The following is a 21,453-nucleotide window of genomic DNA, read 5'->3' on the forward strand; positions in this document are numbered from 1 at the left end:
GCACAGGATAAGTGGTTTCAGAAGATGGATAAAAGTGGCTTATGGTAATGTGGATCCTATGTCAGTTACCAATGAGCAATGGTTTGGACATCCACAGATAAGCACAGAGCAGTGGAACCTTCAGGTTACTGTAAATCATGTACATTTCATGTAGATTTAAGTCAGGTATGTGGGTCCGAACAGTGTTGACTGTTTATTTCTAATGTTACTTGATTTTGATTTAATTGTTGATGTGCTATGTACTCAATACAGAATTCTTTGGACAGTGGAAAGTGTTATTTTACGCAAGAAATGTTTGTTACAAAATGTTAGTAAATCTGATTCTTTTGCTTTTTTGTGGTCTTTAGAAATATAGTCATAATGCTTTGTTCTACAAATTTTTACAGTTCAAATACAGTGGGTATAAAGTGTACACACCCCTGTTAAAATGTGAGGTTTTTGGTATTTAAAAAAATGAACCCATGAAGAATCATTTTAAAACTTTACCCACCTTTAATGTGACCTATAACCTGTACAATTCAATTCTTAGGGGGAAAATATAGTAAAACAATACAATATGCTGGTTGCATAAGTGTGCACACCCTTAAAGTAATACCTTGTTGAAGCACCTTTTTATGCAATTACAGCATTCAGGATTTTTGGGGAGTTTATCAGCTGCCAACTGGAGTGGGAGTTGAGAATAAACTGTTTTAACAGAGGGTAGGGGTTCTCCAAATAAAGACTAAGAAAAAAACACTTCAAATTATGTAATGAGATAATAATCACATGTTTTTTGTGAACCAGCTATTATATACGATATTAAGAGGGATGATCCCCCAAGTCAGTGCCTATGGATGACTATACAGGTTGATAATCCGTTTTGGGTATGTATAGCGTTTTTCTATGGCCTGTAATTTTAATACAATAATTGAAATTAGACACATATATACTTGTGGAATGCGATTGAAAAACGTGATTTTGTCACGAAGTAGTAAAAAAGAAATTTGCATCTGCACCATCTACTGGCCAATAAGTTTCCCGAACTGTAAATAGTAAAATAAGGAGTATATTTGAATGAGGTAGGAAGCATGCGATGACAGCATGTTGCTGCACCCACCACAACAAACCATCTCAGGGATGAGAAGCCAAGTGCAGCCATGCAGCGGGTGATACCTCAGCATCACACTAGTCCAAATGGACCAGTGTGAGGTTTTTTCCGGTGGCTGGAGTGCCAATCCTGCCACAAACCCCCAAGTTATTCCCTGTAAGTTGCAGGACCTCCTTACAGAGCTGGATGTAGATTAACATCATAACCTGCAATTGCTTCATCCTGGGTAAGGGCCTTGCTCAAGGGCCTTAAATAGTAGGATCATTCCTGGCATTCACAGGATTCGAACCAGCAACCTTCCAATTACTAGCACAGACCTATAGCCTCAGAACCACCAGTCTGCTCAATAATATATATAAATATTTGAAACACATCTACATTTTAGAAATTGCAAGGTTAAAAGCAAAAACATTATGAGCTCTACAAATAAAACAATGGTATTACTTTACACGTTCACTATAGAATCTGGACAGGAACCAACTACGGCTAAAAGTCTCTAGAAATTCCACTTTCTCCTCGTCTTCTGCGAATGTCTGCATGCAGAATTAGTTGGGGGTTGAATATGCTGCATTGCACCCTGCTTGATCATGAAGATGATCTTGCAGATGGCAGTGAAGAGTTTTAGACGAGATTAAAACGTGACAACCTGCCACATGTGGATAAAAGGGTTGATAAAATGTTTACTGATCAAACATCCATCAAAATCAAAACTGCTATCTGTGAAGTATAAAGCCCAAGCCTGGACAAACTGGCAGAAAATTTACGCTTATGTCAGCCAGTGGTGTTGCTGGGGGGAGAGCGGCCAGGTACCTGGGTGTCCACAGCACAGAGAACCTGACATGGGCAGCACTCATCAGCGCCTCCACTACCATATTTTCAGTAACCTGGTGTATTGTATCCTCCATCCATCCATCATCTCCCGCTTGATCCGGGGTCGGGTCGCGGGGGCAGCAGCCTCAGCAGGGACACCCAGACTTCCCTCTCCCCGGCCACTTCGTCTAGCTCCTCTGGGGGGACCCCGAGGCGTTCCCAGGCCAGCCGAGAGACATAGTCTCTCCAGCGTGTCCTGGGTCTTCCCCGGGGCCTCCTCCCAGTGGGACATGCCCGGAATACCTCCCCAGGGAGGCGTCCCGGAGGCATCCTGATCAGATGCCCGAGCCACCTCATCTGGCTCCTCTCGATGCGGAGGAGCAGCGGCTCTACTCTGAGTCCCTCCCGAATGACTGAGCTCCTCACCCTATCTCTAAGGGAGAGCCCAGCCACCCTGCGGAGGAAACTCATTTCGGCCGCTTGTACCCGCGATCTCGTTCTTTCGGTCACTACCCAAAGCTCATGACCATAGGTGAGGGTAGGAACGTAGATCGACTGGTAAATCGAGAGCTTCGCCTTTTGGCTCAGCTCTCTCTTCACCATGACAGACCGATGCAGTGCCCGCATGACTGCCGACGCCGCACCGATCCGCCTGTCGATCTCCCGCTCCATCGTTCCCCCACTCGTGAACAAGATCCCGAGATACTTAAACTCCTCCACTTGGGGGAGGACCCCATCCCCAACCCGGAGAGAGCACTCTACCCTTTTCCGGCTGAGAACCATGGTCTCGGATTTGGAGGTGCTGATTCTCATCCCAGCCGCTTCGCACTCGGCTGCGAACTGCTCCAGCGAGAGCTGAAGGTCACGGCTCGATGAGGCCAACAGAACCACATCATCTGCAAAAAGCAGAGACCTAATCCTGAGGTCACCGAACCGGACGCCCTCAACGCCCTGGCTGCGCCTAGAAATTCTGTCCATAAAAACTATGAACAGAATCGGTGACAAAGGGCAGCCCTGACGGAGTCCAACCCTCACCGGGAACGAGTCCGACTTATTGCCGCCCATGCGGACCAAACTCTGGCACCGGTCATACAGGGACCGAACCGCCCTTAAAAGGGAGCCCGGTACCCCATACTCCCGGAGCACTCCCCACAGGACCCCACGAGGGACACGGTCGAATGCCTTTTCCAAGTCCACAAAACACATGTAGACTGGTCGGGCAAACTCCCATGAACCCTCCAGAACCCTGCTGAGAGTATAGAGCTGGTCCACTGTTCCACGGCCAGGGCGAAAACCACACTGCTCCTCCTGAATCCGAGGTTCGACAATCCGGCGGACCCTCCTTTCCAGGACCCCCGAATAGACCTTACCAGGGAGGCTGAGGAGTGTGATCCCCCTGTAGTTGGAGCACACCCTCCGGTCCCCCTTCTTAAAGAGGGGGACCACCGCCCCGGTCTGCCAGTCCAGAGGTACTGCCCCCGATGTCCACGCGATGCTGCAGATGCGTGTCAACCAGGACAGCCCCGCAGCATCCAGAGCCTTGAGGAACTCTGGGCGAATCTCGTCCACCCCCGGGGCCCGGCCACCGAGGAGCTTTTTGACCACTTCAGCGACCTCCACCCCCGAGATAGGCGAGTCCACCCCCAAGTCCCCACACTCTGCTTCCATATTGGAAGGCGTGTCGGTGGGATTGAGGAGGTCTTCGAAGTACTCCCTCCACCGACCCAAAACGTCCCGAGCTGAGGTCAGCAGCGCACCATCCCCACCATAAATAGTGTTGATGCTGCACCGCTTTCCCGCCCGGAGCCGCCGGATGGTGGACCAGAATCTCCTCGAAGCCGTCCGGAAGTCGTTCTCCATGGCCTCACCAAACTCCTCCCACACCCGAGTTTTTGCCTCAGCGACCGCCAAAGCCACATCCCGCTTGCCCTGCCGGTAGCCGTCAGCTGCGTCTGGAGTCCCACAGGCCAGAAAGGCCCGATAAGACTCCTTCTTCAGCTTGACGGCATCCCTTACCACCGGTGTCCACCAGCGGGTTCGGGGATTACCGCCGCGACAGGCACCGACCACCTTGCGGCCGCAGCTCCGGTCAGCCGCCTCCACAATGGAGGCACGGAACATGGCCCATTCGGACTCAATGTCCCCCGCCTCCCCCGGGATATGGGAGAAGTTCTGCTGGAGGTAGGAGTTGAAACTCTCCCTGACAGGGGATTCCGCCAGACGTTCCCAGCAGACCCTCACTATACGCTTGGGCCTGCCAGGCCTGGCCGGCTTCCTCCCCCACCAGCAGAGCCAACCCACCACCAGGTAGTGATCGGTTGACAGCTCCGCCCCTCTCTTCACCCGAGTGTCCAAAACATGCGGCCGCAAGTCCGACGACACGACTACAAAGTCGATCATCGAACTGCGGCCTAGGGTGTCCTGGTGCCAAGTGCACATATGGACACCCTTATGCTTGAACATGGTGTTCATTATGGACAGTCCGTGACGAGCACAGAAGTCCAATAACAAAACACCGCTCGGGTTCAGATCGGGGGGGCCGTTCCTCCCAATCACGCCCCTCCAGGTCTCACTGTCGCTGCCCACGTGAGCATTGAAGTCCCCCAGCAGAACAAGGGAGTCCCCAGGAGGAGCGCTCTCCAACACCCCTTCCAAGGACTTCAAAAAGGGTGGGTATTCCGAACTGCTGTTTGGCGCATAAGCGCAAACAACAGTCAGGACCCGTCCCCCCACCCGAAGGCGGAGGGAGGCTACCCTCTCGTCCACTGCGGTAAACCCCAATGTACAGGCGCCCAGCCTGGGGGCAATAAGTATGCCCACGCCCGCTCGGCGCCTCTCCCCGCGGGCAACTCCAGAGTGGAAAAGGGTCCAACCCCCCTCAAGGAGACTGGTTCCAGAGCCCAAGCCGTGCGTCGAGGTGAGTCCGACTATATCTAGCGGGAACTTCACAACCTCACGCACCAGCTCAGGCTCTTTCCCCATCAGAGAGGTGACATTCCATGTCCCTAGAGCTAGCTTCTGCAGCCGAGGATCGGACCGCCAAGGTCCCCGCCTTTGGCCGCCGCCCAGATCACTTCGCACCCGACCCCTTTGGCCCCTCCCATGGGTGGTGAGCCCATTGGAGGGGGGACCCACGTGCCTTGTTCGGGCTGCGCCCGAACAGGCCCCATGGGTGTAGGCCTGGCCGCCAGGCGCTCGCCATCGAGCCCCACCCCCAGGCCTGGCTCCAGGGGGGGGCCCCGGTGACCCGCGTCCGGGCAAGGGAAACCGTGAATCCAGGATTTCTCATCATAAGGGGTTTTTGAGCCGTGCTTCGTCTGGTTCCTATTGTATCCTTAAAAAAAAAAAAAAAAAAAAGCATCCCCCCCCCCAAACAAAACTTGCTATCCTAGAGAACACAAGGTGTTCGGCATGAATTGTCAAAAAAATAATAAAAATTGAATGGGTAAAGTTTACACAAATTCATAAACAGGTGGTCTTAAACCTGGAGTAGGGTGTGATACACTCAGTCATTCAGCTTCATTGCACAGTTACTGAAAAATATAGACTTTGTTAAACTCATAACGTTTGAATGCATATTGCACCTGATATATTTACTTTAAAATTCTCATTAATGAAAGTTTACCATCTCCCCCCCCCCAAACAGAAAAACAAAATTGTTTCGTTTATTTTTTATTTCAAATAAGAAATACTCAAGAATTATTTCCCATCTCCCCCCCAAACTTTCCACATGTTATCAGTGGATTCCACAGGCACAGAACTCCATCTTCGAGAAGGTCTGGTTCACCTACAGTTACAGAGCCACGTTTTGAGCCACATTGAGGCACAACTCAGACCTCAGATTCCTCAATACAGCCACTGAAAAACTTCGCCCAGGAGCTCAAAGACTCGCAAGACAACTTTAACACTCAGCGTTTTCCCCCTATTTTAGATACGGATATCCAATAGACATACCTCTGAAATGAGTCTACCTGCGAAAATAAAATAAGACGCTACGGAAATAACTGATGCAAGTAGCCCTCGTGCAAAAAAGATAAAACACACTTAACACTCCAGATGGAAAAACACCGAAATAAAACAAAGCTTGCATTCCTCACAAAATATTTTAAATATATATTTTCCCATACTTATTCATTTCATTGACTAATGAGTAAAACTAGTTATGTTTAAAATTTTATATAATTATACCAACGCTTTCAGAATACAATTGATTAAATTAGAACAGAGCTTTTTCTGTTTAGTCATTTGTCTGGTAGTCGACAGGGCTAATAGAACGCATAAAACGAAACAAAAAAAAAAACAAATGAAATGTAATTTTCTAAATTCCAATAGTTCCAGAAATTAATAAAGAAAAAAACAAAACATCGATCGCACACACTGATGCGTCTCAGTGTAAGAATTGCCAGCCTGTTTGCGTTGCCTTCTCGTGCGGCCTTCCTCCGCAGCGCCGGACCTCTCTGCCTCCTCTGCCTTCAGCCCTGCTGGTGCTTCCCTGACCTTTTCCCCTCGTGAGGCGGCAATCACATTTTTATGCAATAAAATCAACAACCCAGATTCCAGCCATCTGGACAATTGGGTGCCTCTGAATGACAAGCTGTGTGGGCCTTTCAATCTCAATGGCTCACATTATTGCTCTTGGTTAAATATTAATTAATTTCTTTAAGCATAAAACTATACTTCCCAAAGTCGTTATCGTCAGGAGCAATTAGATGATCCATCTTGGCTTTGGCGAGTTTCCTCAGCAGGAAATCCCTCCTGTCCTTCCACTCTTCAAGCTCCTCTTTTCCATGGGCAAACTCACACTTTTCCTTGTCAGGGCAAGCAGCCCTTAGATACCTAGAGGGAGGCAAGGTGACACGTCACAGACTCAGACTCACAGAGACAGACTCACAGAGACAGACTCACAGACATTTGTGAAGCTGGGATGGTGGGACCGTACCTCTCACACACCCTGAAGGTGCCAGTGGGGAATCGGTACTGCCAGCAGTTCTGGTCGTCCTCCGAGTTAAACACCTTCTCCTTGTGCTTCTCGGAGGTTATGTGCTGCTGCCACTGCCGGTCGCTGTTGCAGTTCTTGCCACACAGCCAGCAGTGGTTGCGGGCCTGTGGAGACACATTCAGGGTGGTGACGATATGGCAGAGCGGGGCAACTGCTGGTGCCCTCAGCCATGACCGGGGGCAGCACAAGCAGGAAACAGAAGTAGACGACAGACTTAATTTGAAATGTGAAACTCAGATACTGAATTAGTTAACATATACAAAAATTTACTGTCAATGATAGGGACAGTTATTATTGAATTACTTTGTATTAATGCAATCAATCCCACAGCAAAGGCAATTTTAATCTCAGTACAACAAAAAATTAATAGCTACAAAACTGCAATTAACCAGACATACGACCTAGTAGATGCAGAAGAAGGTGAATGTCAGACGACAATGCATTGTGGGTAAGCTTCCAAAAAGAGAAAGATCACTATGCATGGAAAGTGAGCGGAGTGCGTTGGACAAGCTAAAGACAAGGCAGCTGTTTCTACAACTTAAAATATTAATATTAAAATATTTAACATTTACGTGCTGAGACATCTGCTAGGCATGACCAGTGCTTACACTGCAAGGAGGAGTATCCAGTGCTGATGTCACAGCTGAACCAAAAAGGGCTGTTAAACACTCAGCTTCCCACCATCGCATTCAAACGCCGCACAGAATCACAGAAAACTCCCTGCCCCCCCCCTCAAACCCCCCCAGGCGCCACCCACCACTTCCTCAGCGTAGTCCGTGGGCATGTGGATGTGCCTCCCGTTTTCCCGAGCTCCCTGGCCGGAAGCTTCCTCGCCCCCACCGGGCTTCTGAGCTTGCAGCCAGAGTTCATAGAGTCGCTCAAAGTCTGCAACTTCATGGGGGGGGGAATGGGAAAGTGGCATTGGCAGGGCGTGATGGGTGCTGTTGCTAGGCGACGCGCAGAACGCCGCTGACTGGACACTCACTGTTGTTGTCCTTCATGAAGGTCCACAGGTCCCTCTCCTCCGGACTGTGCGCGAACGTGCAGACCCCTATGTACTGACACTTCTTCCCTGAAGATATGTGCAGGCAGATCTGCGGGTGCCAGAGGGGCGAGTTAAAGGTCGAGCTGCTAGGGGAGCAGAGCCACGTCTGGCAGGACCGTTTCTTCACAAAACGAAAAGCGTTTCCAGATGGATCAGAAGCTGTCCTACCTCAAACTGAGAGGGAATGGGCTTCTTGACTGGAAGAGGGCGGATTTGTATCCACTTCTTACGCTCGACAGAGCTCACCAATACCACCCGCTTGTCTTTAGCCCACCTGTGGGAAAACGAAAGCCCAGTTAACGCTTCATCTTCATCCGTGCCAAGGGCTAGCCCAACCCTTCCGGGGGGGGCTCCCAAGCAAAAAGTCGATTAACCTGGTTGGCATTTGTCATCTTCCTTCCTATTTTTGAAAGCCTGATCAGATGAGGGTGCCCCCTGGTGGCCATTGGGATAAGATGCTTAGTTTGCTTATGTCATGGGCCAACCCAGTCCATGTGCACATGCACAAGTCCCTCAAAAACCACTGACAAGGATGTAGAAACACTTTGGGCCATAGATTTTTTTGAGTGCCTACTCATTTACGCAAAACAGAATGTAAAATATCGATTGCGGCGTTAGCTATACACGTCAATGCGTGTCAGATCCGGAAAGTATTTTTAATAAAGCAATTAAAAATGACTAACTGCCAATGATTAATGTTAGCAAGTATGATTCCAACAAGGGGGGGGGCAGCTACTCACGGATGCCGTGCTTTAGCCGCACAGTATTTCCTGTTCTTGTCAGCCTCAATAACTTGACCGTTTCTCCAGCACTGGCTGCACACAAAAGATATCTTCAGGTGGGAGGGTCCAAACTTGGGAGCACTGGAAGATTGCTGGGGGAGGTGCACAGCCACAATGGGAAGGTTACACTGTGACCGTGAAGAGGTCGCAAAAACAATCTGCTCTCCTAAGAGAGTAATACACCATGGAGCAAACTAGTCGTTAATTATGAAGACTGATTTATAATCAAATCAATTTCATACTAACTCGTACTCTATCATCTTTAATGGCACAATTTTATGATCTTGTAAAAAGAGTAATTATTAGCCCCCCATAACATTTAAAATAAAGCATCTTAAATAATCTCCTATATTTTAATGTAGAAACACTATGAATATCAGAGGAAGTGGTCATCAGCTTCTAATATATAAGACTAGTACTATCCAAACATGAACGTTTACCTGGACACTGGATTCCATGTTCCAGCACTTACTGGACTCTTGAACGATGTCCTCAGAGGACATTCCTTTGGGACAAATGAAGGTTAAAGTGAAAATCAGTCACCAAAGGCCATCACTCGATCACAAAATAGATTTCAGAAAGAACACTAATCATTCTGGAGACGTTTGACAAAAAGTAATGGAACCTTTTACTGGCTAACATCGTTAGAACATGCACATGTGGATCTTACAACTAAAAATGCCAGTCTATATAAACAACACTTAATTCATCACAATGTTGGTCTGCGTTTCTGCTCTCTCCTGATTCAATGGGAGGGAGCAAAAAGGGAGACGTCTGGGGGTCCCCGAGGACTGGTTTGAGAAACACTATTCTAAATGCAATCCTGTTCCCACTGTTCTAAATGAGCCTAAACATTCCTTGGTTCAATCTATCCGGCTTTAATGGCAGGTCTCTTAATGAAAGTCTAGACCAGGGGTGTCAGACTCCAGTCCTGGGGGGCTGGAGCCCTGTGTAATTTAGCTCTTTCCCTGTTCCACCATAAATGATTCAGCTCAGGAGCTGTATGGTAATTAGCATAAGGAGGTGCAAGGAGTTGAATCAGGTGCATTAAATGAGGGGAATCCCAAAAATATGTGGGGCTCTGGCCCCCCAGGACTGGAGTTTAACACCCCTGGTCTAGAACATTCTGTTCGGCATGACCCCTGCATCAAGTTGAGAAAATGGACAGGCAACCTGTGCTCATCCAAAAAGGATTCAGGCATCAGAACGCAGACAGCAGACAGTAACCCCTGCATCCTAAGGGACTGAGACCGTGGCCCAGCTTCCGGCAGGCCTGCCCGCCCCCATGCCCTGGTGCTCACCTCTTTGGCCCTGCATGATCCATACTTTCAGCTCCACGAGGCTGTGTGCGAAGAAGCAGCTGTCCTCTCGCACGCAGCCGTAGCGCGCCACGTGCCGGCACAGGTCCATCTGGGAGAGGGGGCTGTGGGGCCGGATCTTGGAGTAACTGACGCGACTGTCCTGCCGCGCGGGCACCTGCGGACCCTCACCCGCCACGTGGACCAGACACCTGCGGAGCAGCAAACGGCGGTCAGGGGAGAAGCAAGCCATTCGGACCCAAAGTACCTCTCGACTGCGTGTATAAACAGTACGCATGTGTACATCTCAGAGCAAGAAGAAAAAACCAGTGCAATACAAATATACCTGCAAATGACAAATAAAACACCCCCCCCCATTTCAAAATAACCTCAATTTAAAATTACCCCCCATCACCAGCGTTCTAAGTTACCAGCACTCCTCTGGTGATTGGAGCTTAAAGGTGCTATTCACCTTCTTGCTTGACTCATTGCCGCCTCCTCCAAGCTCCACCAAGGACCGACGTTTCAGCACGTACCTTCGGTCTTTAAAGACGTGCTTCTTCGTGGGGTGCGAGCACAGAGCACGGTTGTCCTTGCTGGTTCTGCTGATGATCCTCGGCTTGTTGTCAAAGCAGTCCTAATGAGAAAAGCCCCCCACAGCGGAACCTTAACCCGACGAAGACTGGAAACCAAAGTTGGCGCAAAAGCGGAACGGCGTCTCACACGCGGAGGACGAGCTGGATCCGAATGGTCCTGGAAATTTTATCCCGCAAACCAAAAACGCAAGAGAGACTCACCTCACAGAGGAAGATAAACATCCCCTGGTGTTCCTGAAGTATTTTAGAAACTGTGAAATTGATGCTCTTGCTGGTGTCCTGTGGATCGACCAGCAGGTCTCTGGTGATGAATCCCTTCCGTTCCATAGTCCAGACGTCGATCTCTTCCTGGCAGTAGGCAAAGGTGCAGTGACCGGGATACTTGCACTCCTCGCCCCCAGCAACGTCTGACAGGACATACGGACACATACCATGTACTGCACACGTACCCTACAGGACTGTCTTATCTGAGCCTGAACACCAGAGCACACGCGCTACTCACCTTTGCAGACGTAATACGGCCCGACGTACTGGTTCTTAGTTGGCCTCGGCCGAATTCGCTTCCATCTTTGGTCTTCAGAGTTCTTCAGTCTGCCTAAAAGTATGTCTTTCTTGCATTTGTGGGCCTCCTTCAACAGAGAATAATCCAGAATTCCTGGACCTGGAGGGAGGACGAGTTGGGCAAACAATCTTCAGGATAACTCAAAAGGTTCAAATGAGTCGATTGATGTTTTCCTGCGGTGCGCTTACCCAACTTCACGTAGCAGCATGAGCAGGCCTGCCGAAACTCGTGGGTCTCCGACAGGGGATTTCTGGGAAGTGGAACTTGGATAGAAGGTTGTCCGTCCACCACGTTAAAGGTCATCCTAAGCTGAGGATTTAGGGATGTCTCATTGCTATAGATCTGCAAAAGCATTTCAGTGTGGGAATTACACAGCCATATATTGGCAAACCTGTTTCTGCTTGCAAATTTAGGGAAAGACAGAGGAGAGAAAGGAAAAAAATAAAAAATAATAAAAAAACCCAAAAACGTACCAGTGAAAATCCCTGGCCAAAATCCAGAGCTCCTGTTGAAAATGGGGGGGGGGGGGGGGGGGGGGGGGGGGGGGGACGAGACTGTCAGTCATATACATCAAAAGTGAACGTTCAAGGCAGATATTCCGGTCAAACAGTGCATGTCTGCTACGTATTCATAAGTGGTTTCAGCTCAGAAGCAAAATTAGCCATAAGCATAGACCAGACCTGTGAAAACATTGACTTTTGGGCTTCTGCAAATACTCAAAAAAGAAGGAATACTACCCAGTACAAACCGAGTATTAAATCAATGAAAATGGAAAAAATACTAAACATCTGCCTTCTGGACAGCTTTACAAAAAAAGGTATTTATAGTTTTTAGCAAGAAATCGCTTAAGTTCTGAGCAATTCCCAGAAATATGGAGACCAGTTTGCCGGCTCTGCTTTGCATTTTTGTCCAATTCATCCCATACGAGGCTTGGAAATGGAGGTCCGGTCTCACTTCGAGATGTTCCTCACTTTCCTTCTATGCCAGATAGTTCTTGCATAATTTTAAGATCCATCATGCATCACTACATTCCCACAGTATGAAGAACGCCCCAGCCAACTGTGATCCTGATGGGATGACAGGCTTCTGAATTATGCCGGCACCCATACCGGGTGAGATTAGCAGAGATTGCGCAAAAAGTCACCAGCTGTCCTTCAGAAGATTTTTCCTGAACTTTTGACTGGTACCGCACACAACACTAGACCTTCTTTAAGAAGCCAAACATAATAATTTAAAAAAATACCGTAACAATGTTGAGGATACGAGCGACTTCATTTCTACTTGCTGACTGACTGAGCATTTAGATTATTACAATATTAGGACTTGTCGTGTGTGTTTTAAAGCCGGCAGACTGCATCATTCTAGATGAGGGAACCGAAACAGCACAAACCCATTTCTGATTCGGAGATGGAAAGACTGTCCAGGGTATCCAAGGCCGAGGGGAAGGAGACCAGATCAAACTCCGAGTTCGCAGGGGAACTACTGGTGGTGTAGAGATTAGTGTAATTAGAGGGTAAGGAGGAGCTGGTGTACGGGAGGCTGGGGTGCGAGGATGTGAGCAGAGGGTCGGGGGCGGCGATCGGAGGAGATCCTCTGGTCACCACGTCCTAAATGGGAAGGAAGCAAAAGAAAAATCAGTCCACAACTACGGCTGCTCAATCATGGCGCAAAAAAAAAAAAAAAAAAAAAAAAAAAAATCAATTATTGGTTGCTATTATGACGATAATTTAACATGACTACTCATTGACTTTGGAAATGTGCATTTATTGAAGTTAAAAAAAAAAGGTCTTAACAGTGGATTTCCTTGAACTCTAAATATAATTAAACTGAGAAACAAACTAAAAAGGCCCTGGAAAGGGGTGCACTGGATTTATAACAAAACAGGAGCATCACTGCGAAATTAAATGACTATTGTGCTGCATCTCATGATAATCATTTTCATAATCATTTGAAGCAAAAGAAAAAAAAAACACTTGAAATTTAAATCTGATTAAATCACCCAGCCATATATCAGTATCGACCACTGTTCATTAAAAATTAATTTATCGGTAATGGTCCGATGTGTTATTCTGGCGATATCCACCAAGATTAATATTAGGAATCTCACTGCCTGCCATATATGATGTGGCTGCTACACACATTCATAAAAACCTAAGAAACGACGTCTCCAACATCAGCTTCACTGCATTTTTGTGGAGCTCAAAGGTTAGCTGGTTATCAGTAATATTAGACAAATATGTCGGTACTACTAACGTTTCCATCCGTATGTCTAACAAATGTACTAAAACCATGTGTTCCAAGACCATTTACCAAGGTTTTGTTGACTATTCTCCATCCATCCATTCATCCATTTTCCAAACCGCTTATCCTACTGGGATGCGGGGGGTCCGGAGCCTATCCCGGAAGCAATAGGCATGAGGCAGTATGGGATGCCAGGCCATCACAGGTCACACTCACACACCATTCACACACACATGCACACCTACGGGCAATTTAGCAACTCCAATTAGCCTCAGCATGTTTTTTTGGACTGTGGGGGGAAACCAGAGTACCTGGAGGAAACCCCACGACGACATGAGAACATGCAAACTCCACACACGTGACCCAGACGGAGACTCGAACCCGGGACTATTTGTTCTCCATTTGGAAAATGCAGGTGGGCAGCTGAGGAACAGATAAACCTGCACGGCATGCAGTTAGGAGCAGGAGAAGCGGCACTGGCAGCCCGGCCTGCGGGTCGGCTCTCACCGCTGCGGCCTGACCAGGGGCTGCAACCTCAAGCAGCTTGTCCAGCTCGTCGCCAATGATCTGGGTGTCGAAGGAGTCCAGGTGAGACTGAGGCATAGAGAAGCCCATGGCGCCTCGTGTCCCTCCCCCATTCGCCAGCAGGGGCAGCATAACGGGCAGCGCCGCAGCATTGAGGGACTTGAAGGGAGAGATCGAGAGAGAAGCTGCCTCGTTCCCCCCCTTGTGGCTGACAGGGGGCTGTGCCAGGATACCAGGGGGCAGCAGGGCTCCTCCCATTTCCAGAGGTGTCGGAGTCACTAGCACAAAAGAAAAAGAGAGGGGGAATTAAACGGGCAGTTTTAAGACGCACCTGAGGTACCGTACTGGTATCACGTCACAGTGCAACACAGAAACACATTTGGCATCTTTCAAAGGCCAAACGTTAAATTATATTTTTAAATGATGCAATTAACAGAATAAAGTTGAAGATCTGAGGGACTTTACGGTTCTCTCTTGCAGATAAAATTATCGTTTCGATTATTATAGTAATATTAAGCTGCACAGGAGATTCCTAAAGATGTCAGGTCACCTGGCTCTGAATTGGCTTTAAAAAACACACACCCAGCGTCGTCTTAGAAGCATGAGCTGAAACAGCGCAAACCTGTACGGACGTCGGGCATGGAAAGATTGTCCAGGGAGTCCAAGGCCGAGGGGAAGGAGGCCAGATCGAACTCCGAGTTCCCAGAGGACCCACTGGTGGTGTAGAGATTAGTGTAATTAACTGAGGGTAAGGAGGAGCTGGTGTACGGGAGGCTGGGGTGCGAGGATGTGAGCAGAGGGCTGGGCGCGGCGTTCATGGGAGATCCTCTGGTCACCACGTCCTAAATGGGAAGGAAGGAAGCAAAAGAGAATTAGTCTACAACTGATAATCATGGAAGATCAGCTACTTCTGTCTTTTTTTTTTTTTTTTTTTTTTTTTAAATCAGACCCGAAAATGATTGGATTCAGCCTGACCTGCAGATTAATAAAAAATACATTTTAATTATAGGCACCTTTCAAGACACTCAAGGACTCCTTGAAAAGAGAGTGAAATCAAACAACACATAAGACGACACAAAGACACATAGTAGCTATCCGTCATTAAACCAATCAGGGGAATATTACGTATGTATTAGGGAGAGAGTTCCAAAGGCGAGGGGCGGCCCAGCTGAATGCCCTGAACCCCGTATAATCAGGTGAGCAAGAAGTATAGTAAAATTAATGGAGGAAGACGACCCACGGGATTCTCACTTACCCCTGGAGCTTGGCCAGGGGCTGTGATGTCAAGCAGCTTGTCTAGCTCGTTGCCAATGATGTGGGCGTTGTAGGGGGACTGGGCCAGAGGGTAGGACATGGCACCCCTGGCTCCACCCCCGGCTCCACTCCTGGCCACGCCCCCATTCGCCACCTGCATGTGGGCCTCAAAGGCAGAGACTGAGGCTGTCTCGCTGCTCCCTTTTTTATTAAGGGGGGGCTGTGGCAGCATGCTTGGGGCTAGCAGGGGGGCACCCATCTGCTGAGGGACTTGCGAAACTGGCAAGGAAAAACAATAAGGCAATCATATCGTCTCAGCGACGCATCATTTTGGAGCAGAAGCAGGCCAATGGCAGAGATGCTCACCGAGCTCGATGTCCTCCACAGAGTCCGCTTCTTTAAAACTCTAAAGTAGTGCCAGCAAATGAGAAACGTTAATGTTACATAAGCTTTTTGAAATGAGGCTAACCAACCACTAATTATGGGCAGGGCAGGGATGTTGGAAAAGCCTGGCGCACAGGGCTGGGGGAGACCCTGGACAGGATGTCCGTCCGGCACAGGGCAGACAGTAAATCATACACTGCTAGTGCCCTCCCCATATGAATTATCGCACCATCACCACCACAGAAACAAACGAATCCTAACCAGGTCACAAAGCTCATAAAAGTGATTCCATCCATTCAACATTTTTCTTATTTACGTTCAATAAATTTATAAGTCAGAAGAAAGGAGCACGGTGACTGGGGACCAAATCTGCAAAAAGCAACTTCTCATCAATCTACGGAGCTTGGCCAGAATTTAATTGCTCACTTAATTGCCGTTTACTTTTACTTTTGTTTTGATCAACTATGAAAGCCTGTGTTCGCCCTCACCTTTTCACTGGGTGCCGCTGAATAGCTGGAGTCCGGCAGCATGCTTGAGGCCGGCTAAAAAAAAAAATAAAACGAACAGCAAGAGGTCTATTATACCTCCATGTTGGCACCATAATGATTAGCGATGACCAAACAAAATCAAGTTTCATTAAGTGTCGCTGAACTACCCAGCACGGGGGCCTCACCTTGCGCCTCGTGTAGGGTTTGCGGACTTTCAGCCCCAGCAATTTTGCTAAATCCTCAGTCAGCTTTATAACACTGGGATCCTAACAAAAAAAATAAAATAAAGACATCTGTATTACAGGGCAGCGGAAAAACACTCAGTTCTGTACTCTGCTACTAATGTCTATCGAATTAAGTGTGTAGCATGCCTCTCAAACTGTATTCGATTATTACTGTCTATCTGCACAAGAAGCACAAGTCCCTGGAGGAAGTAATTGGCTAAAGCCTTGTGGAGCTCGCCATGCCTCCCCATCCATACTCGATTATTACTGCCTATTAGGGTATGCAGTTAAAGTGCACAGCGTACAGGAGCGTGGTCTTACCTGTGGCATTGCCAGAAAGCACTTGGATATGACTTCGTATGCTTCGCCGTGCCTCCCCATCTCCTTCAGGCACCTGGCTTTCCGGTACAGAGCCCTGTGGTTGTCGGTGTTCAGCTTCAGTGCCTCCTCGCAGTCGCTCAGAGCCTGGTCATACACTCCCTGAAACACACACACACGGGCCAACAAAGGGCGTTCCCATCATCCCCGCACTGGCGTCAACGTGCACGAAGAATCAGAGTCAATATCTATAGGAAGACGACTCGACGGCCAACAAAAATCACTCCACAAAAACCACACGATGAGTGATTTACTATGTCATCACGACACATGGACACACCATTAAGGAGCAGAAAATGAACAAATACAGATCAGGGTATGAAAACCGCAGCAAGCACGGCTAGTATAGAAAGCACCGCTTATTCGAATTCAAAGTTATAACGACGAACAAATATGTATCTTAATCATATTTCATCAATGAAAGCTGTGCCACATCACAAAACAGATGGGTTAGGCAAGAAAGAAGGCAGCATGCAATCTAAAATTCTAGAGAACAATTTGTTACACCTGACAGTTTTTGGATCTGATCTTAAACATCCCAAATATTTCGCAATATTGACAGACATTTTGCAAGACGGTGGGCCTCTCCAAGGTGTCTGAAAGCCTGTGACATCATGCTGTTCAGGTGATGGCTGCCAGGATGACCCTCAGCCACTAGAATAGAAGTTAATCATTCCAAGAGCTTAATTTCTCAAATATTTAAGCAGTATAATAAAACTATGTAATAGATTTGTGGGGGGGGGGGGGATCAGTTCAACAGCTGGAACTGCTCATCAAATTAGCTCCTGGTGTGATAAGAACTTGTCTTGGTAGGGTCTCATTATCTGGGACAATATGGACTGAACCCCCCCCCTCCGCGGTGACCAAGCCACTCGTCAGCAAGAAGAATGAAAAGGCTAGACAAGCCCTTTGTCAAGGAGCACGCTGCCGACCGAGAAGGACTGGTCCAAAGTAAAATTTCAGTGATGAAAGCAAGTTTATTTTAGTTAGTTCAAATGGGGAAACATTATCTGTGGTATTAAAATCGAGGAGAGACTCCACCAAAAGTAAAGAAGTCATAAAAGGGTAAGTGTCATGGTGTGGGGTATGTTCTCTGTCCCAGGGTCAGGCCTCTCATACAGCTACATGGCAAGCAGAAGGCTAATGAGTATCAGAACGTCCTGCGGTTCCTTCCCTGGAGCGTCACCCAGCCATTTTTACAAGACAATGCCCCCTCACTACACTGCAAAACAGCTGAAGCAATTTCTCAAAGCTGAGAACATCCAGGTGAAGAAATGGCCAGTAGACAGTCTAGATCTGAATCCTATCAGGAATCTCTGGAAGGTATTTGGAGACAAAATTATGGCCAACAAACCCACTAGTTACCAAATTATGGAATAAACTGGAAGTGGAACAAAATCAAATCAGAGCAACATGAGAAACTGGTTAGGTCCTGTCAGTGTTGATACGCCAATCACAGAAAGCACGGGCCTCCATGCTTCCTATTCATTTCTAAAAGTTGTAACCATCAAAAAAAGGTTACAGAATTAAGTTTCATAGAAGAAGCCTACAAATTTTCTAATTTTCATCGCATGCCTTCTTCAAATTTCTTGTGGAAATCACTTATTTTGTGATGTGGCACAGCTTTTACTGATGACATGATTAAAATATGCCTCTTCTATTCATATTAGAATAACTTTGAATTCGGATAAGCTGTGACTTTGTACATTACAAAAATATGTCTTGTTCTCTAATTTTGATCGCCTGTGTATGTGTGTATATATTATATATAAATACTCTTAATATGTACTATCATTCACAACGGATTCAGGAACACTCATGAGACAGATGTATCTGATGGTTACTGACTGCTTTCTTTCCAACAAAGCATTATGAACTCTGACCGAATATTCTACTATTCAGATTTCAGGTTGGAGCAATATACAGCCATTGGGGAAAAAAATTAAGACCACTATATTTTTAAACAAATTTGCATTTTTAAAACCTGATTTAAATGTGGTTCTGCTGCCAGAAGGCTACACTGAGAAGCAGGCTACTTCCAGGTTCAAAGTTAAGACAGCAGTGCACAAGAAGAAGGTGATGCAGGAGACACTGGGAACGACCTGAAACCAGCCAGGTAAAAGGCCGAAGCGACATTCTAAAGCCAGAGATGGCTGTCAACTTATCCGGCAGTGACTCATGAATTGGGGGATCACATCAAGTGACCTTCAAAGGGAACGGGAATCATTAAGTGCAGGTGTGAGGTGCGCTGATAGTACAGTTTGTATCAGGCTCCTAGAAGCAGGACTGAGGTCCCTTAAAGGAAGGAAGCAGCCCTTCATTAATGAGAAACAGGGAAGAACCAGGCTGCAGTTTTCAAAAAAAAAAAAAAGATACACATACATACACATATACACACACATACATATACACACACATATACATACATACTCTCAGATGCACACCCATAAATGGATAAATGACTGAAACAGCTGCATATTGTAAAAGCCAGATAAACCAGTTGTCAATGCCATTGCATCAGAATGGAAATGTGCCCAAATCAGACTTACAGTACTGAGGTAGGCAGCAGCTCGATTGGCATACAGCTTCTCCAGAGTTTCGTTATGAATTATGATCTCCTCCGAGGCTGCGTAGTCTGCCACGCTCAAAGCTTCCGTGTAGTGCTCTACAGACTTCATCCATTCACCCTCGCTATAAACATCGTTTCCTTCCTCAAAGAGATTAGTTACCAGGTTCTGGATGAATTCCTGGAAAGTCAAACAGCAATAATCAACACGGTCGGCATGCCAGCACTTAATATAGCTCTTAAAAAGAAGCTATATCTATACACTCACATTATACCGCTCATCAGTTCCAGGAAAGGGCAGGGTAGATCTATCAAACAAAATATGGGACAAAACATATTAAACCACGGCTTGTGTACTGAAATCTATAAATTGGGCAAATGAGTTATTTCCAGGCAATAGACAAGTGACCCGGGTATTTTAGGTTTCAATTTACTGGTACTAGCATGAAACGAGACTGAGCACATCCTAGTCCACCCCCCCTATCAGCTCACTCAATGAACTCCAGGCCCTTCTGGATGTCCTGCCAGCGGCTTGTTCGGTCCTTAGGCACACTAGACATCTTTCCATGGGCTGAACCAAAGCTAGAAAGGAGAAACAAGCGGGTTTAGTAACTTCAAGGATCATTTTGTAAAGCCTAAGTTGTCATCGGATGCTCCTCTTTATTACACGGTTATCGGTTCCCCTCATTCCGACTCTCTTGAGCGCCATTTCTACTGCAGCCGGCCACCTTCTAGTCAAGCGATGTTCAGCATCCAGAGCAACACACCACATTTCTTCGGTACTCGATGCTGACGTGGTATTACAATTATTATTCCGATAAAAAGTACAGTCAGCTACACATTTCCGAATATACAAATTAGACAAGAATGAATGCAGGAATGTAGCGAAGAACGCAATAACAAACTTGGCAGCGAAAGGCCCATCCAACCACTTTCTTTGTCTTTCTTATGAGGTTTTATATACCTAAAAATGCAGGTCGTGATGGTTAAATGGTTAAATACTGCGTTTTACTTCCGCGATCGCATACGAGTCAAACATAAACTACATTAGGCGGGGATTTATTAAAAGAATCATTAAAAAATAACTTCGCGAAGCAATATGGCTCCGGTTGTAACTTTACGATCAAGTGCACATTTGTAAAACTCCATTTAAACAACCTGAAATTCGACGATTACACGCGGATTCGCTTAAGTTCAAAAGCCAAACCGGAGAGCCACGTTTCCCACCGCTGGGCGCCCGTAGTTTTCGGAGCGCCTCCCCCGCATCGCTGTGCCCCGATGGCGGGCTAATGTAACTTCAACGCGGTTTGATCACCTTTATTTATAAAAATGTTTGCGGGGGAGAGAAAAAATGGGGACAACACTGTGCTCCCTTTCCCAGGATCGTGATGGAAAGCCGACGAGAACGGCCTAGAGAAACACAGTACAGACGGGAAGACTGAGTCCGGCAGCAAAGTCTCTATACGATGCAGGGCGACACGGCCGCAGACTCACCGACAAGCCCGCAAGATGCCGGCTTCGAGTATTTCCCAGGCGCCGCGGCTCGGATGATTTACTCCGCGCCGTCTCTCACTATATGCAGGCTAAGGACGTCCCACTTCTTCCGCATTTCAATCCGACACAACAATATGCTGCTTTTCAGCTGGATAAAAAAGACAGTGCCCTCTACTGAGTCTACCTACCCCTGTCTGCTGGGTTCTTTGCTAAGCTGCACGACTCATTCGCTGAACTGATGCTTGCAGACGGAAAATGTCCACCATGCCACCTCACTGAAGGCATTTATCACCCTGGAGGATATCTAATAATGCTTACCATGATCTAAAACATTCACGATAGCTTGCACTATGCTGAAGTCAATCGTGTGATCAGATAACTAGATATCCTATTGCCGTTGTTGCACCGAAGTAGCCTAATTTCCATATTTTAATAAACTTTTAAAAGTAGATTAGGATGAAATGTTCATAAAAGTTTGTTTTTGCATTCACCTTTTCTTTACCTGTTGCTCATCTTATCCAATGATAGGGTTTATATCGATTTTTGTTGGTTGATCATATAAAATGTTAAATATTAAATACATTTGCGTAATTGCCATTAAATATTGTAGTTCATTTACAGGATGTATCTTGCTTTAAAAAAATTAAAGCCTTCCCCCGCAAAGTCTTCCTAAAACTTGTTACCCCACGAGTAATAACAATTTGAAAAGAATGGCTAAAA

General features: G+C 47.0%; 1 protein-coding gene and 1 long non-coding RNA gene across 5 annotated transcripts in view; both read right to left on the reverse strand.

Moving 5' to 3' along the window:
* Positions 1-472: 472 nt before the first annotated feature.
* Positions 473-21,453, reverse strand: part of LOC125718398 (uncharacterized) — an 88,611-nt gene continuing 67,630 nt past the window's right edge. Inside the window, exon 2 of the long non-coding RNA XR_007384824.1 lies at positions 473-1,257. This is a non-coding gene — a long non-coding RNA (uncharacterized LOC125718398). The remainder of the gene's footprint in view (positions 1,258-21,453) is intronic.
* zc3h7a (zinc finger CCCH-type containing 7A) lies at positions 5,554-20,990 on the reverse strand. Of its 4 annotated transcripts, none has more exons than XM_048992232.1 (25): positions 20,734-20,990; positions 19,732-19,821; positions 19,508-19,547; positions 19,223-19,420; positions 16,617-16,775; positions 16,257-16,337; positions 16,072-16,125; positions 15,566-15,605; positions 15,201-15,478; positions 14,568-14,787; positions 13,928-14,223; positions 12,570-12,786; positions 11,653-11,684; positions 11,368-11,521; positions 11,120-11,278; positions 10,819-11,024; positions 10,558-10,658; positions 10,025-10,233; positions 9,164-9,228; positions 8,682-8,815; positions 8,110-8,215; positions 7,882-7,990; positions 7,654-7,787; positions 6,837-7,000; positions 5,554-6,733 (listed from the first exon to the last, which is right to left on the reverse strand). In XM_048992232.1, the coding sequence occupies exons 2-25, from the start codon at positions 19,797-19,799 to the stop codon at positions 6,544-6,546; spliced, it is 3,414 nt and encodes a 1,137-aa protein (XP_048848189.1). In that variant the 5' UTR covers positions 19,800-19,821; positions 20,734-20,990; the 3' UTR covers positions 5,554-6,543. The 4 variants fall into 4 exon arrangements, with proteins under 4 accessions (XP_048848189.1, XP_048848190.1, XP_048848191.1 ...); XM_048992233.1 differs by lacking the exon at positions 20,734-20,990 and adding an exon at positions 20,555-20,714; XM_048992234.1 differs by lacking the exon at positions 20,734-20,990 and adding an exon at positions 20,398-20,421.

Source organism: Brienomyrus brachyistius, chromosome 22 (genome assembly GCF_023856365.1).
Source record: "Brienomyrus brachyistius isolate T26 chromosome 22, BBRACH_0.4, whole genome shotgun sequence".
Taxonomy (NCBI): domain Eukaryota; kingdom Metazoa; phylum Chordata; class Actinopteri; order Osteoglossiformes; family Mormyridae; genus Brienomyrus; species Brienomyrus brachyistius.